The 13,460-nt window shown below is 34.5% G+C and overlaps 2 protein-coding genes across 2 annotated transcripts; both read right to left on the reverse strand.

The window, feature by feature from the left end:
* Positions 1–1,425: 1,425 nt before the first annotated feature.
* DOT4 (Pentatricopeptide repeat (PPR) superfamily protein) lies at positions 1,426–4,221 on the reverse strand. The gene has a single exon (XM_079043468.1). The coding sequence runs from the start codon at positions 4,196–4,198 to the stop codon at positions 1,559–1,561; it is 2,640 nt and encodes an 879-aa protein (XP_078899594.1). The 5' UTR covers positions 4,199–4,221; the 3' UTR covers positions 1,426–1,558.
* A 1,989-nt stretch (positions 4,222–6,210) lies between these two features.
* On the reverse strand, positions 6,211–7,734 carry LOC145106508 (large ribosomal subunit protein uL5). The gene is made up of 5 exons (XM_079043469.1): positions 7,605–7,734; positions 7,375–7,482; positions 7,244–7,286; positions 6,811–7,006; positions 6,211–6,544 (listed from the first exon to the last, which is right to left on the reverse strand). Exons 1-5 carry the CDS (start codon positions 7,605–7,607, stop codon positions 6,346–6,348), a joined length of 549 nt encoding a protein of 182 aa, XP_078899595.1. The 5' UTR covers positions 7,608–7,734; the 3' UTR covers positions 6,211–6,345.
* Positions 7,735–13,460: the final 5,726 nt, after the last annotated feature.

The following is a 13,460-nucleotide window of genomic DNA, read 5'->3' on the forward strand; positions in this document are numbered from 1 at the left end:
CTTCTGGACCTTGGTATGATGCAAAGCTTCCACCTTTATATTTATTTGATGCTAGATCTAGGTTTTGGATTATTTTATGGTGTCATTTTGGTCCCTTTAATGGTGTTATTTGATCTTGGAGAACTCCAGAACCATTTGAGCGAATTAATCAACTTCTGGACTTACTTAGTGTCGGAAAAATGTTTATGCATGCTTGTCCTTAGACCATGCATTGAGTTTTGGCCTTATAAGTGGACTCTTGACTTAGGGATTAAGATTTATAGTTATCAATCCCTTGGGATGGATAAAGTTGGAAACTTTATCCATTAAGTCGTTGTGGAGTATCAAATCTGAGAATTGGAACTGCTGAAGTATAGGATTGAGAGCTTAATGAGTTAAGTTGTCTAGAAGAAAATCACGGTGTGACCTGCTGAAGGATACTAGGAGTCATTGAAATGTTTGTTGTCTTTGTGAATCTTCCATGAATGTTATATGTTTGACTTTTGGGTCAAACTTGGAGGTTCTAAGCGGTTAAACTTGAATGTTATATGATTGTTGTCTATGTTTGACTTTTGTGTTTCGTGACGCGACCGGTCAACGTTCACAGCACGCATGTCGTTGACCGTTTACTTTTTGCCTTTTTGACTTGTTTGACTTTTGGGTCAAACTTGGAGGTTAGCTGACTGGGGTTTAGGTTGTGTTTTGTTTAACCAGTGCATGTAGTCGATTTGTTAAGACTTTGATTAGTCGGATTTGGCCGTGAGATTCATGTGAGTCTTCTCACTCTACTATAGGATACTAGGAGTCATTGAAATGTTTGTTGTCTTTGTGAAACTTGCATGAATGTTATATGTTTATTGGGTGAGGCGTACTTATATAGTCGTTGGACGAGGCATGCATGTTGGAAACATATATTTTAGGTGAGGCCCATTATATGTATGTTGTATGTGGTATCTTGGAGAACTCACTAAGTTTTGTGCTTACACTTTTAAATTTAAATTGTTTCAGGCGTTGCTGTTTCTGGTAGCAAAGGGAAAGGCGCGGCATGATTGCACCGCATCTGTGTTTATGTTTTATAGATTTTCCGCGCTCTTTTAACTTTGATTTGATGATGTTTGAAACAAATTGTTAATTACTCTCTTGAGAATGAAATTATTTAAGTTTTCCTTTAAATTTTAAATGAAAATTTTAGGTTGAAATTTAGAACGTTTATGGGTATACATGAAAAGACTATGAGACTACAAAGAAAACACGAAAGAATTTGTAAAAAAAAGAACTTAATGATAAACTAAATGAAAAAAAAAATTACATCAAAAACAGTTTACGAATCAAACAAAGAATTGTGTTGAGCGTAATAGCTCCAATGTAACGGCTCTAAATTTTGATCGCATTCATGGAGTGAACAAAAATAACCTTAAATCAACTATTTTAGCACAGGGTAAGGATCGAACAAGGAGCTTATGGTCAACAATTTAGTTCCTATGTGATTAAAAGATTGAAATCGAGTGATTCAAATCACTATTTATACCAATAATTCCATCTAAATACACAAATGGTAGTTAAACATCTTTTTATCAAATCACCAATAACCTCTACAAGAACAAAACCCATCCTTAAAATGATGAAACCTATTCGAATCTCTCAACACAATCTGCCTCCCAACATTCTTGGAAACAAATTTCGCCATTTCATGACACTCCCAACATACTCTCATATTCTTAGTCACCCGTATTGTCCTACCATGAGCCAACTTCAGTATCCCAAAACCCATTGCAAGCTTCTCACTATGCCCACAAACCTTAACTTCTTTCTCCATATCTTCATCAACCAATCCGTATTTTACTCTATCTAAGCATCCATCTTTCTTCATCTCCATTTTCAACTTATCCAATAAAGATTCAATCTTTTTAGCCTCTGGATTCTCTTTATCTCCTCCAACAAATATATAAACTTGACCCTTAATCTCTATCCAACTACACCCTACATTCTTTTTTACACCCCTTGTAACAATTCTATCTCTTAACACCTTCACTTCCTTCCATTTCTCAGCCTCTGAGTATATATTAGCCAAAAGTAGATAGTTTCCTGTGTTTTCTGGTTCTAATTCGAAAATTTCTTCTGCAACTTTTTCGGCTAGTTTCACATCATGGTGAAACCTACAACCAGAAAGTAATGCTCCCCATATTGTGGAGTTAGGTTTAACAGGCATCTTTTTGATAAACTTATACGCTTCTGATAACTTTCCTGTTTTAGAAAGAAGATCCACCATACATGCGTAATGCTCTAACTTGGGTTCAATCTTGAACTCATTCACCATGATTTTGTAAAATTCTTGACCTTCATTGAGCAACCCTGAATGGCTACACGCGTATAGTATAGAAGTAAACGAAGCTTCATTATGTTCAATTCCTTTTTTACCCTTTTCATTATTTTCACACATCTTTTTGAAGGTTGATAAAGCTTCATGTCCAAATCCATGCATGGCATACCCTGAGATCATGATTGTCCATGTGACAAGATTCTTGATTTTGGTCAATTCAAAGATTGATTTTGCTAAAAGTAAAGCTCCACATTTCATGTACATGTCAATAAGTGCATTGATGACAAATTGATCTGAAGAAAACCCTTTTTTTAAAACATGTGTGTGGATTTCTCGGCCTTTGTTTAAAGATGCCAGGCTGGCACATGCGGGAAGGATGCATGTCATTGTTATGTTATCAGGTTTGATTTCACTTTGCATTTTGGTAAATAAAGTAAGTGCTTCACTTGGAAGACAGTTTTTTGAGTAGCCTCCAATCATTGTGTTCCATGAGACAATATCTTTAAAAGGGGTTTCAGAGAAAACATGATATGAATCATCCATGCTACCACATTTAGCATACATGTCCATAAGAGCATTAGAAACTGCTAAAGATTGGATTTTGTTTTCTTTGATGTAATTGTGAACTTCTTTGCCTTTTTCTAGTGAACCATTTGAAGCACAAGCATGAAGGATGCTTGTGACTGTGAAAGTATCGGGTTTCACACCTTTCTTTTTCATGTTGAGGAATAACTCTATTGCTTTATGGGATTCACCTTTTCTTGTATATCCTGCAATTAATGAAGTCCATGAAACAACACTACTTCTTTCATCCATGTTTTTGAATACTTGAAGTGCAGCATCCATGTCACCACATTTTGAATACATATCAAGTAAGGTGTTGTTAAATTTTGTTTCCTTGTTGAATTCACTTTTCACTGTAAAAGCATGAATTGTTTGGCCTAAAGTAAGGACACCCATGCTTGCACATGCTGCAACAACACTAACCATTGTAGCCAAATCCATGCTAACCCTAGAATTAAGCATGTTCTTGAAGACCTCAAAGGCTGTTTCTGGAAGACTGTTGGCTACATATCCATTTATCATTGTATTCCAAGTAATCACATCTCGTTCAGGCAAATGATCGAACAGCTTCCGTGCATTATCAATGTTTCCACGCTTGAAGTAAAGAGCAATCATGGAGTTCACGACAGTACAATCAAGTCCAAACCCCAGCTTTAGAACATAACCATGGATACTTTCCCCGAAATTTTCATTCCCAAGAGCTGCGAAGCATTTAAATAAACAAGAAAATGTGTAAGAATCAGGTTCGACACCCACTTCCTGCATTACTCTGAACAAAGATACAGTCTCCTCATAATCACCCATCTTTGCATACGCGTTCATCATAAAGTTCCAAAGAAAAACGTGATGTTTCTCAATTTTATCGAAAATCCGCCTCCCTTCTCTCACATCCCCACAGCTCACATACATAAACACGAGCTTAGAACCCAGAACGGAATCAAGTTCAATTCCCCTCAAACATATCAAATTATGAACTGTCTTGCCATGGTGCAGAGCCTTTGACTCCGCGCAAAGCTGTAGGATGTGACAGTACGTCTTGGAATCAACTTCTTCAGACTTACAAACCAAATCCATCGCCTTCTGAAGATTACCCATTTCACAGAATCTGAAAATTTCAACATTGTAATCTGTAACTTGATGATTAGAGGTTGTAGTCAGTGTTAAAGTAGCGGGAATTCGTGTACAGTATAAAGTGTTGAAGCTTTGAGATAGAAATTGTAAAGATCTTAAAGTTGGTTTGACATTTTTATGGTGAAGAAGATGTTTTTGATTTCGTATATGGAGATCTGGAGAGACCCATGATGAGAACGTTGTGGCTTTGGTCATTAACAGCATCGCTACTCTTGTACGCCCAATTCAGGAAGAAGTTTGAGATTCTATAGCTCTGATATCTAAATAAGCTGCAAGTTTACTTCTTCAGTTTTTCCCCCTATAGTTTCAATAAAAATGTGTATTCGTCCTTGTGAAATCTGAATAGTTAACGTTTCCTCATCAAATAGTTATTTTGTCAAATGTTTTGAGGTGAATAGTTTATGTGGTTTAAATTGAGTTGAACTAAAGAAAAACGATATAATTAGTATGTTATGAAGATACAAATATGTAATAGATAATTTTATAGACCAATTATGTAATCAGAAAATTACAAGTATAATTGTTTATCTAAGACCACTTCAGGTTCCTATTGTTTGTTTGGAAACGATAAAACCGATTCCAAAAATCTTTTTTTTTTTAAATTGCTGCCCCATATCCACATGCATGCCACCTTCTTTTAAACAATGGATAAGAGAAGGGCGTTTCACATCAGTCGCCTCTATTGGCAATATTAATTTAACAATGGTCATGTTGTCGAGTTAGGTACTCATTAATCACCATACCATTATTTAGGCTAAAGCATCAATGGTGGATCGAGAGTCGATCCACAGATATAGTGGGCCCACGGTGAAAGAAAAAATAGGTCTCTAAAGTCATAAATATAATAAAAATTAAATCGAAAGCAGACACACCGTTATAAAATACACTATTTAATATTAAAAAACACAAATATGATTACAAACATTATAAAAACAACTAATAGCATTTCTAGATAAGTTAATTTTTTCTCTATATATACCATATACTAGTTTATAACCCGTGTGAACCACGGTTACAAAACTAATTAAACTTTCATAGTGACAGCTCAAAATTATTAATCAATTATTTTAAATAAATTATTAACTAAAAGATATTTTTTAGTTATATAAAATTATAATCGTTAATTTAAATAAATATGTGAAATAATATCACGTATAATTTGTATTAATTTTATTTTAATTTTATTCTAATGTTATTAATTTAATGTAATTAGAGTGAAAATTTTAAAATTTGAAATTTGAAATGGAGAATTAATAGTTTGACAAGTGGCATGAATTAATTAGAAGTCATAATAGGGTGACACATGACAAAAGAAGAATGAAATATGTATTAATTAGGAAGCCTAATAGGATGACACATGTCAAAAGGATATTAAAATTATTCTTTTATTAGAATAGGAAGAAAGATTTTATGAATTTTTGGCCCCTTAAGACATGGGTCATGGGCGACCGCCCGGGTTGCCCACCGTCTGGACGGGGCCTGGGTGGATTAAAAAATGTGTAAAACGGTTCTGTTTTTGTTATGTTTATAAGATTCGAACTTTAATTCTAAAATTGTTTTAAGATAGTTGATAAAATTTTACAAGTATATATAAACTATATATATGGTCTTCGATTTTCTACAAAGAAAACAGATAATCAAGTTACTAAATACTATAGTTGATAAAATTTTACAAGTATATATAAACTATATATATGGTCTTCGATTTTCTACAAAGAAAACAGATAATCAAGTTACTAAATACTAATGATGTGTTATGTGAGAAGGACCAAACGACATATCGAAAAAGAAAAAGTCAATTTCCCACCTATTAATCCATGAAAGTGTCTTTTAATTTACATGTTTTTCTTTATTTTCTTATTCAATTTAGGTTGGTGTTTAAAATAGTTCAGACCAAAAAAAATCACCATCGATTACCATGGAATAGCAACTAGGTTTTAAACAAAATTATATCAAATAGTTACGATTTTAGAAAAAAAAATTCTTACATATTTAGTGAAATAATAAAATCTAACTAAGCGAGAAACCCGATGTTATAACCTAAAAATCAGACTAAATTTGCCAAAGCCCACTTTTTAGTGTTCTCTTGAAAAGAAATTAGATGTTTAGATTTAAACACAAAAAAATGAGGAAATTTAGGGTCTTTATGTAACAATTTTACCTGTCTTTTTCAAAAAAAAAAATAACCAAAAACCCTAATCCCAAAACAAATCCAATCAAAACCAAAACTTGGTGGGTTTCATATTCTCACTACTATTAAGATTCAGCAAGTACAAAACACAAAAGCAATAATAATTAAATCTCTGGCACAATACAATATAACCAAAAAAGACTAGTAAATAAAAAGACAATTATGCCCCAATTTGTTGAGATTTGTTGAGAATAACTCCCTCGTATTTCACTTGAAACCACTTCATTGCATCATCCTTTGTAACTCTATGCTGGATTCCAACACGTGCCTTGCACCTACGCCTACGGCCCACACGGTAACCCGGGCGCTCTAGAACCACAAAGAAGTCCATACCGTAAATACCAGTGGAGGGATCATACCTGTAATTACATAAAAGATTAGGGTTATAAATATACTTTTATATGTTTTATAACCACAAATAGCAATGTACGTTTATTATAGCATCCTACTTTCACTTTATTCATACCACCTTTTCATTGCTATAAATTATAATCGTTGGGATCAAATTAGTTGAAAGAATGAATCTAAAACTTTCTACATAATATTAGTGAAAACTAATAAATAATGTTCATTGTTTCTTAACAATTAAGTAGTATTCATAGTATTTTTATTAAAAATGACTTACTTGATTCCAAGATCAATATGTTCCTGAATACCAAATCCAAAGCAACCAGTGTCACTAAAGTTGCGTCTTAGAAGCTCATACTCCTTCACTTTCAATCCACTCTCAAGAAGCTGCATTGCCTTGTCTCCTCTAACAGTCACATAACAAGCAATCTTCTCATTACGCCTAATCCCAAATGACCTCACAGTGTACCTTGCTGTAGTGTACACAATCAGTCTATTTATAAATTTGGGGTGAAAAGGTCACTAACACTGTTCAGATTTTAGCTTAAGGATTCACTGATTAATCTATAAGTATGAATTGTCAAACATTAAGACGAATCAGTTCATCTAAACAACACAAGTCTAAAAACAAAACCAAAATATATGGATACCTAATTGAAGTTGAGGTTATGAATAATGCGAGTAATGGTAGATTGTGATATGCAACTTACCCTTGGAAAAGACGGGGGATTGGCCACTTAGTTGCTCCAAAACCTAATTACCATTAATCAGAACAATGAAGATTAGAAGAGTTCGCATCGAAGTGAATAGAGAGAGAGAGAGAGAGAGAGAGAGAGACGACCTTGGCAGCGCGAGTGAGACGATCCCCGCTCTCACCCACGGAGATGTTGAGGACGAGTTTCTGAACCTTAATCTCCCTCATTGGATTTGCTAGCTTCCTCTCTGACGCCTGCAATATATTATATTTCATTCATCAAGATCATAATCCAAAACAAACAATATTACAAAGGGTTTATATCTAATATAAAAACTCATTCGTTCTTTGTGTGATTTTAGTGTTAAAGAGAGTACCATTGCTGCAGGGAACGATTACGGCGGTGGAGATTGGAGGCAGAGGAAGCAGAGGAGAGGGGATGGGGAGAAGGGTTTTATGAGAAAAGTAAGGCTGCCAACAGATCTGCTAGGGTTTGTGGTATAAAGGATGGAAATTGAGAATGCCGTATTTACCCTTTCACCTCTAAAATTTGAGACTTGAGTGGACAAATTTTCATAAATGGTCCTTCTGGTTGTCGATAAATATCATTGTAAGTTTTTTAATAAATTTTTAATATGCTAGAGCTTGAAAGTTTGAAACACTCCATTGTTGGTTCTTATAATTATAAATAACATTGTTAGAAAATAAAAGTTAAATGTTTATTAAATTACAAAGTTACCCTTCTTATTTTAAATGATTTTATAATTAAAAACTAAAAAGAAAAACAAAGTAGGACTCATTCACACTCTTTTTATGCCTTCCCTCACACCTTTATTTTCTCTTTTTTCTCTCCCAAACCCATTTTCTCTTACTCACCTCAACCCTACACCCCCAACCCCCCCCCCTCCCCCCTCTCTGCTCTCCTTCATAAGAAAATCTAAGCAACTGTTTTTGCACTTTTAGTTGACATGAAACGTCATAAAATAAATGTTCTTCTTCTCATGCCTCTCTCATGTAACACCCATATTCTAGGATAGATCGGTGGATGGATTAGAATGATCAAAAGAAAAGTTTTTTGGAAAAACCTTATGTCACGAGGTGGTGGTTGGAGCACCACGACGTGGCATGCCAAATTCATGAACGTGTTTCTGTGATGGTTGTCACAACGTGACGAAAGGAAGGTCACGACATGACAGCAGCAGCAGCTCAAGCCCATGGTATTTTAGGGTTTCCTCCATATTTAAGCCCCTAAACTCAAGGTTTAAGGCATCCTATTCAACCTCCAACCCTTTCAACGAAACCCTAACATCCATTGTTGAGTTCTTGAGCTTTTTGTTGTGTTTTTGGTGTCTTGAAGGAGAAGGAAGCATCCTTGTTGCATAGATTCAACTTGTAAGTCTTATCATCATCTTATAGCACTTATTTTGGACCATAGTGAGTGTTCAAGTTCCAAGCTTTATGTTCTATGCTCATAAATCTAAACTTTTTGTGCATTTTCTCCATGTTGGAGAAAGTTTGAGTGGAAGGATTCCATAAAGTTGGCAACTTTATGGATCCTTGAGGTCCCTTTGAGGTTTAGTGTTCCAGATCTGAGATTTGGTTAATTTTTGGCTCATACATGAGATTTATGACCTCATTTCCTCCATTGTTATGAATTAGCTTGGGGAAATACATACATTGGACATGCATGACAATAAATCAACGATTTTTATGACTCTTTGGGTGTAAGGAAGCCTTCTGGAGGAGTTGAGTGTGTGGCTTAATGGATTGAGGGCTTAATCCATTAAGTTGTCTAGATTCAGTTTCCATGACATGACGGTATGTCTGTCACGTCGTGGTGTAAGTGGGTCTCGCGGCCGTTTTGTCCGGATGTTCCCACGACGTAACCAAGAGTCCTCTATGTCATGGTAAGGGTTGATCGTTGTCTTTTATTGACCGTTGACTTTTTGACCATTTTGACTTTTTTGTCAAACTTGAAGGAATTGGGTTATTGATTAAGGTTCTAATTTTGTTTCGTGCTAGTCGGTTCGCTGGAGAGATTAGTGCAGGGAGTGAGTGTATTGTTGTGTTTCCTTGGGTCTTCGATTTAGGTGAGTTTTCTCATTATATTGACCGTTGACTTTTCAGCCGTTTTTTTTCGATTGAATAGTTGCATGAAAGGGTGTATTAACTTTGACCAGAACTTGAAAATTCAAAGGTAGACAAAAGTACATGCACCCCAAGAACGTTGTAACGTATTCCTTTATGAGCATATCTCCCTTTTTCAATAAAACTGAATCACTTTACAGTTATCTTAATTCAACATTCGTCCGTAAATTTTCCTTCAACCTTTTGAGAAATGATTCCTCACAAAAGTTTGCTAACAATGCACGAACCCTTAGATGTTTGATTGCAAAACTATTTTTTGATTCTTCCAATGATTTTCAAGCATCGAAAATCAATTTCATTTCAAGATTGAAGTATTAGTCACCATTGTTTTAAGACTCGCATCATAAGTAGGATTGACATCCCATAAATACCCTGAAGAAACATCTACTTCTTCATGTCTCATCTTGCATACAAGTTTCATAATGATCTTTGGCTACAATTTTTAGATGAGGCACCCTATCACTCCCTTTAATAATCTATTGCATATATGGTCATGTACTTCCTTATGGTTCCCCATAATTTTCATTACGTTGTTAGGTAAACATATGCATCATATTCTCATCTTGTTGGTCTAACATCCTTTGTATCATATCTTGCAACCGCGTAAGTATGTTTGGTATATATTTCACTTATTTTCCTTGGTTTCCATATTGTTTCCAACATTGGGGCTCCAGCTTGCATATTCCCGATCTCGGTGTATTTGATTGTTGTATGTGTTTACCATTTCCTCTGTTTGTATAATCAACATGAGTTAGTAATGGATTTAAACAAGATAATAAGAGTGTTTAATCAATACAACAGTTCATAAACTGCATATACTCCTTAAATATAATTTTCTTAAGAATAATTCAATATTTGGAATAAATCACGAAATTCGAAATGGTTTGAGTCTAAGAATTCCACCTAGTACCCAATACAGTTAAATATATGTTCTAATACAACCTAAAACATCCATTACATGGCATGTTATAAAATTTTATTGCCATAAAACAAGTCATTCAAGTTTAGTTATTATGGGAAATGTCCTTAAAACTTGATAATATTTAAGTATAAATATCATCATTTTTTCAAAAGATATATACAATGAAATAATTGTAAATATCAAAACACAGTTTAATAGCAAGTCAAGTACTAAGTTCGAATTCTTCCTTTATTTCATTTCCCCTCAAGTACTAAGTTTGAATTCTTCCTTTATTTCATTTCCCCTACCATTAATTAGCTTTATTGTCATCCGGATTACAAAGCCAAGCATATGTTAAGATAATACACCTAGTGAGTAATTGTAATAAAGTTATGTAAGCAATAAATCCAATTTGATACTATACTCATGTAAGGAAATGATATACACGTGTATTATGAAAATACTATATTTTGTTACTTTTTCGTTTGTCATGTTTTAAATCCCATTCCCTTGTGTAACATTAGGCTACTTAGATTCACACATTCTCCAAATGTGAGCACTTCATTGTCCATCTAACAAAATGACCGTTATATATTACGATAACATCAACACCGTTTACATGTCCACTAATCTTGTTCAACATCAACGCACTAAAAAATAAAAATGACATCCAATTAAACCAAAATTGACTATTTTTTAGAACATGATCAAGAAAACAAAAGATAATTTAATTGAGTGATTTATTATTCTAAAAAGTGAATTTAATACAACTATTATGGATTGATGATTTCAAAATTATTTTGAAATTATACACAACACAATAGTTCAACTCCACAACCATGAGGAATTTAAGAATTACTAACTCGATAGTTGATGTCCTTTGATGTTGGAGAATAGTTACCACAAGTAAGTAACTTCTACGGATATCCACATAAAGCATGAAGAACAATTAGATTAACTAGTATCTCTTTTGTGCTTACCTGAGGTCGATGAGAGAAATACCAGGCGGCGAAACCAATAGGTAGGTAAGGGAAGGAGCACTTAGAGTTTTGATTATTTTTGTTTGTTATCCGATTATGACTCAAATTGTAACATCCGTTTTTTAGACTGATTGGTTAAAGACTTATGAGTTTTGAGGATAAGGTTTTGGGGAAAAACCTTAAGTCGTGGCGCGGAATGGTATGGACTGTGGCACAGCCACGTCACTAAAGTTGTAATGCCTGCAAATTTAGACTACACATAATAAGTAATAACTATTAAAATTAAAATCCTTGAATAGTATGATCTATAATTGTGCGAGCTGCGGGCTATATAATACAAGTTTTGTATTAAGGAAAAATAGGAAAAATCAGCCGAATCGTCTGTAAATCTTAAAAATAAGTGTGTCATATATATATATATATATATATATATATATATATATATATATATATATATATATATATATATGTGTGTGTGTGTGTGTGTGTAGAAAGTACACATTGTCCCGATCCCAAAAATATAAATTTCATAGAAATCTGACTCCATATGAATTAGATATGATTTTTATAAGATATAAAAGTCAACCGTGCATAAGGAATGTGTGGTGTAAAAAGATACTATGAGAATGGTTGGATTTTAGCTAAATTCACCAAAAGGAAAATCATAGTACTCTTTAATTGTAACACTCAATCCGAGGTATTTTCATTTTTGACCCTTGGTATGTTAATACTTTATAGATTTGGTCCCTATGGGGTAGTTTTGCCATTTCTGGCAAACTTGTTGTATACGGGGCGTACTCCTTGTACATTGGGCGTACGCTTGCAGGGGACAAACCCTAAATTTTAGGGCTTGGATCCTATTTAAACAACATTATGACCTCTTATTCTCTCATTTCTCAGCCATCATTGCCTTTAGAGTGCCATTTCGAAACCATAGCCCCTTTTGAAGAGATTTGACCCATAGTGTGTGTGTTTTAGTGTGTGTTGGTAAGACTTGAAGAAGAAGAAGAACTTGGAAAAATGAGCCTTGATCAAAGGAGATCTTGTAGATCCAGATTTCTCACATCATTTCCAGCTTCATTGAGGTGTAAAGCTTGGAACTTGCTCCTTGTTTGATTAGATTTAGTCTTTATGAAGTTTGGTCCCTTTTTGGTCATATTATGAGATCTAGTGGATTCCTTCCACTCCAGAAGTTAGGAGTTGCTTCTCTTGATGTTTCTGAGGTCCTAAGTCCATAAAGTTAGCATCTTGATGGTTGTGGGTCAACCATGCATGTGTTTAGGTCATTATGGTGAAAGTAGAAATGCTAAAAGTGAGGTTTGGGTCCTTTTGAGCCATGCAAAGTGTTGGAAATATTTTTATGTGATTGTGACTTGAAATAATTTGAGTATTGATTTACATTTTCTAATAAACATTAGCAGAGTGTTTCGGGTCAAAAAGATCCTGAAGATTCAACAAGCACTTGAAGTTAACATGGAGCACTTGAAATTGACATGGAGCACTTGTTGAACATGGAGCACTTGTAGTTTACATGAAGCACTTGCAACTTACATGGATCACTTGCTGATAGCAAGTTGGACCATCATGATCTCATATGACACATCTAGATCATATGTGGAGCATCAAGATATTGATGGATCATCTGGAATATTGATGGCTCATCAGAAACATTGTTGGCTCATCTGCAACTCTATGGCTCAACAAGAAGTTGATGGCTCAACATGAATATTGATGGCTCATCTCAAGTCAATGGAGCATCATGATAACATTGACGGATCAACAAGATTACACATGGCACATCGTGTACAATGATGACACGTCCAAATTCTCAATGGCACATGCAGTTCGTCCATGGTCCATCATGAACACGTGTTAGTACATCTTCAAGTTCAAGACATATTCCAACATTCAATAAACAACTCAACTTGATCAATGACACTTCTGGAAGTTTATAACATCTTAGAAGACAATGGAGCAACATGATTCTCATGATGCTCATCATATATTCAATGTTGATCAAGAAGGCTCAAGTGAAATGAAGACTCAAAAATTGGATGGAACCCTAACGGAATACTACCAGAATTAGAATATTCCATCCATTCTTCGTTAAATAGGGCAAATGTGTCAACTGATGACTAAATCATGATGACATGTCAACACCTGATTGGTCAAGCCATGTCATGGGCTTTTCTAAAACCTATAAA

Source organism: Lactuca virosa, chromosome 4 (assembly GCF_052849685.1).
Source record: "Lactuca virosa cultivar CGN04683 chromosome 4, Lactuca_virosa_CGN04683_v6, whole genome shotgun sequence".
Lineage (NCBI taxonomy): Eukaryota > Viridiplantae > Streptophyta > Magnoliopsida > Asterales > Asteraceae > Lactuca > Lactuca virosa.

Bases quoted from the DNA above. Each gene is read 5' to 3' on its own strand.
- DOT4 (XM_079043468.1), bottom strand. From the start codon at position 4,198: ATGCTGTTAATGACCAAAGCCACAACGTTCTCATCATGGGTCTCTCCA.
- LOC145106508 (XM_079043469.1), bottom strand. The intron at 7,007-7,243 runs GTAAGTTGCATA...TGTACACTACAG, and splicing joins ATCCCCCGTCTTTTCCAAGG to CAAGGTACACTGTGAGGTCA. The intron at 6,545-6,810 runs GTAAGTCATTTT...ATGTAATTACAG, and splicing joins CATATTGATCTTGGAATCAA to GTATGATCCCTCCACTGGTA.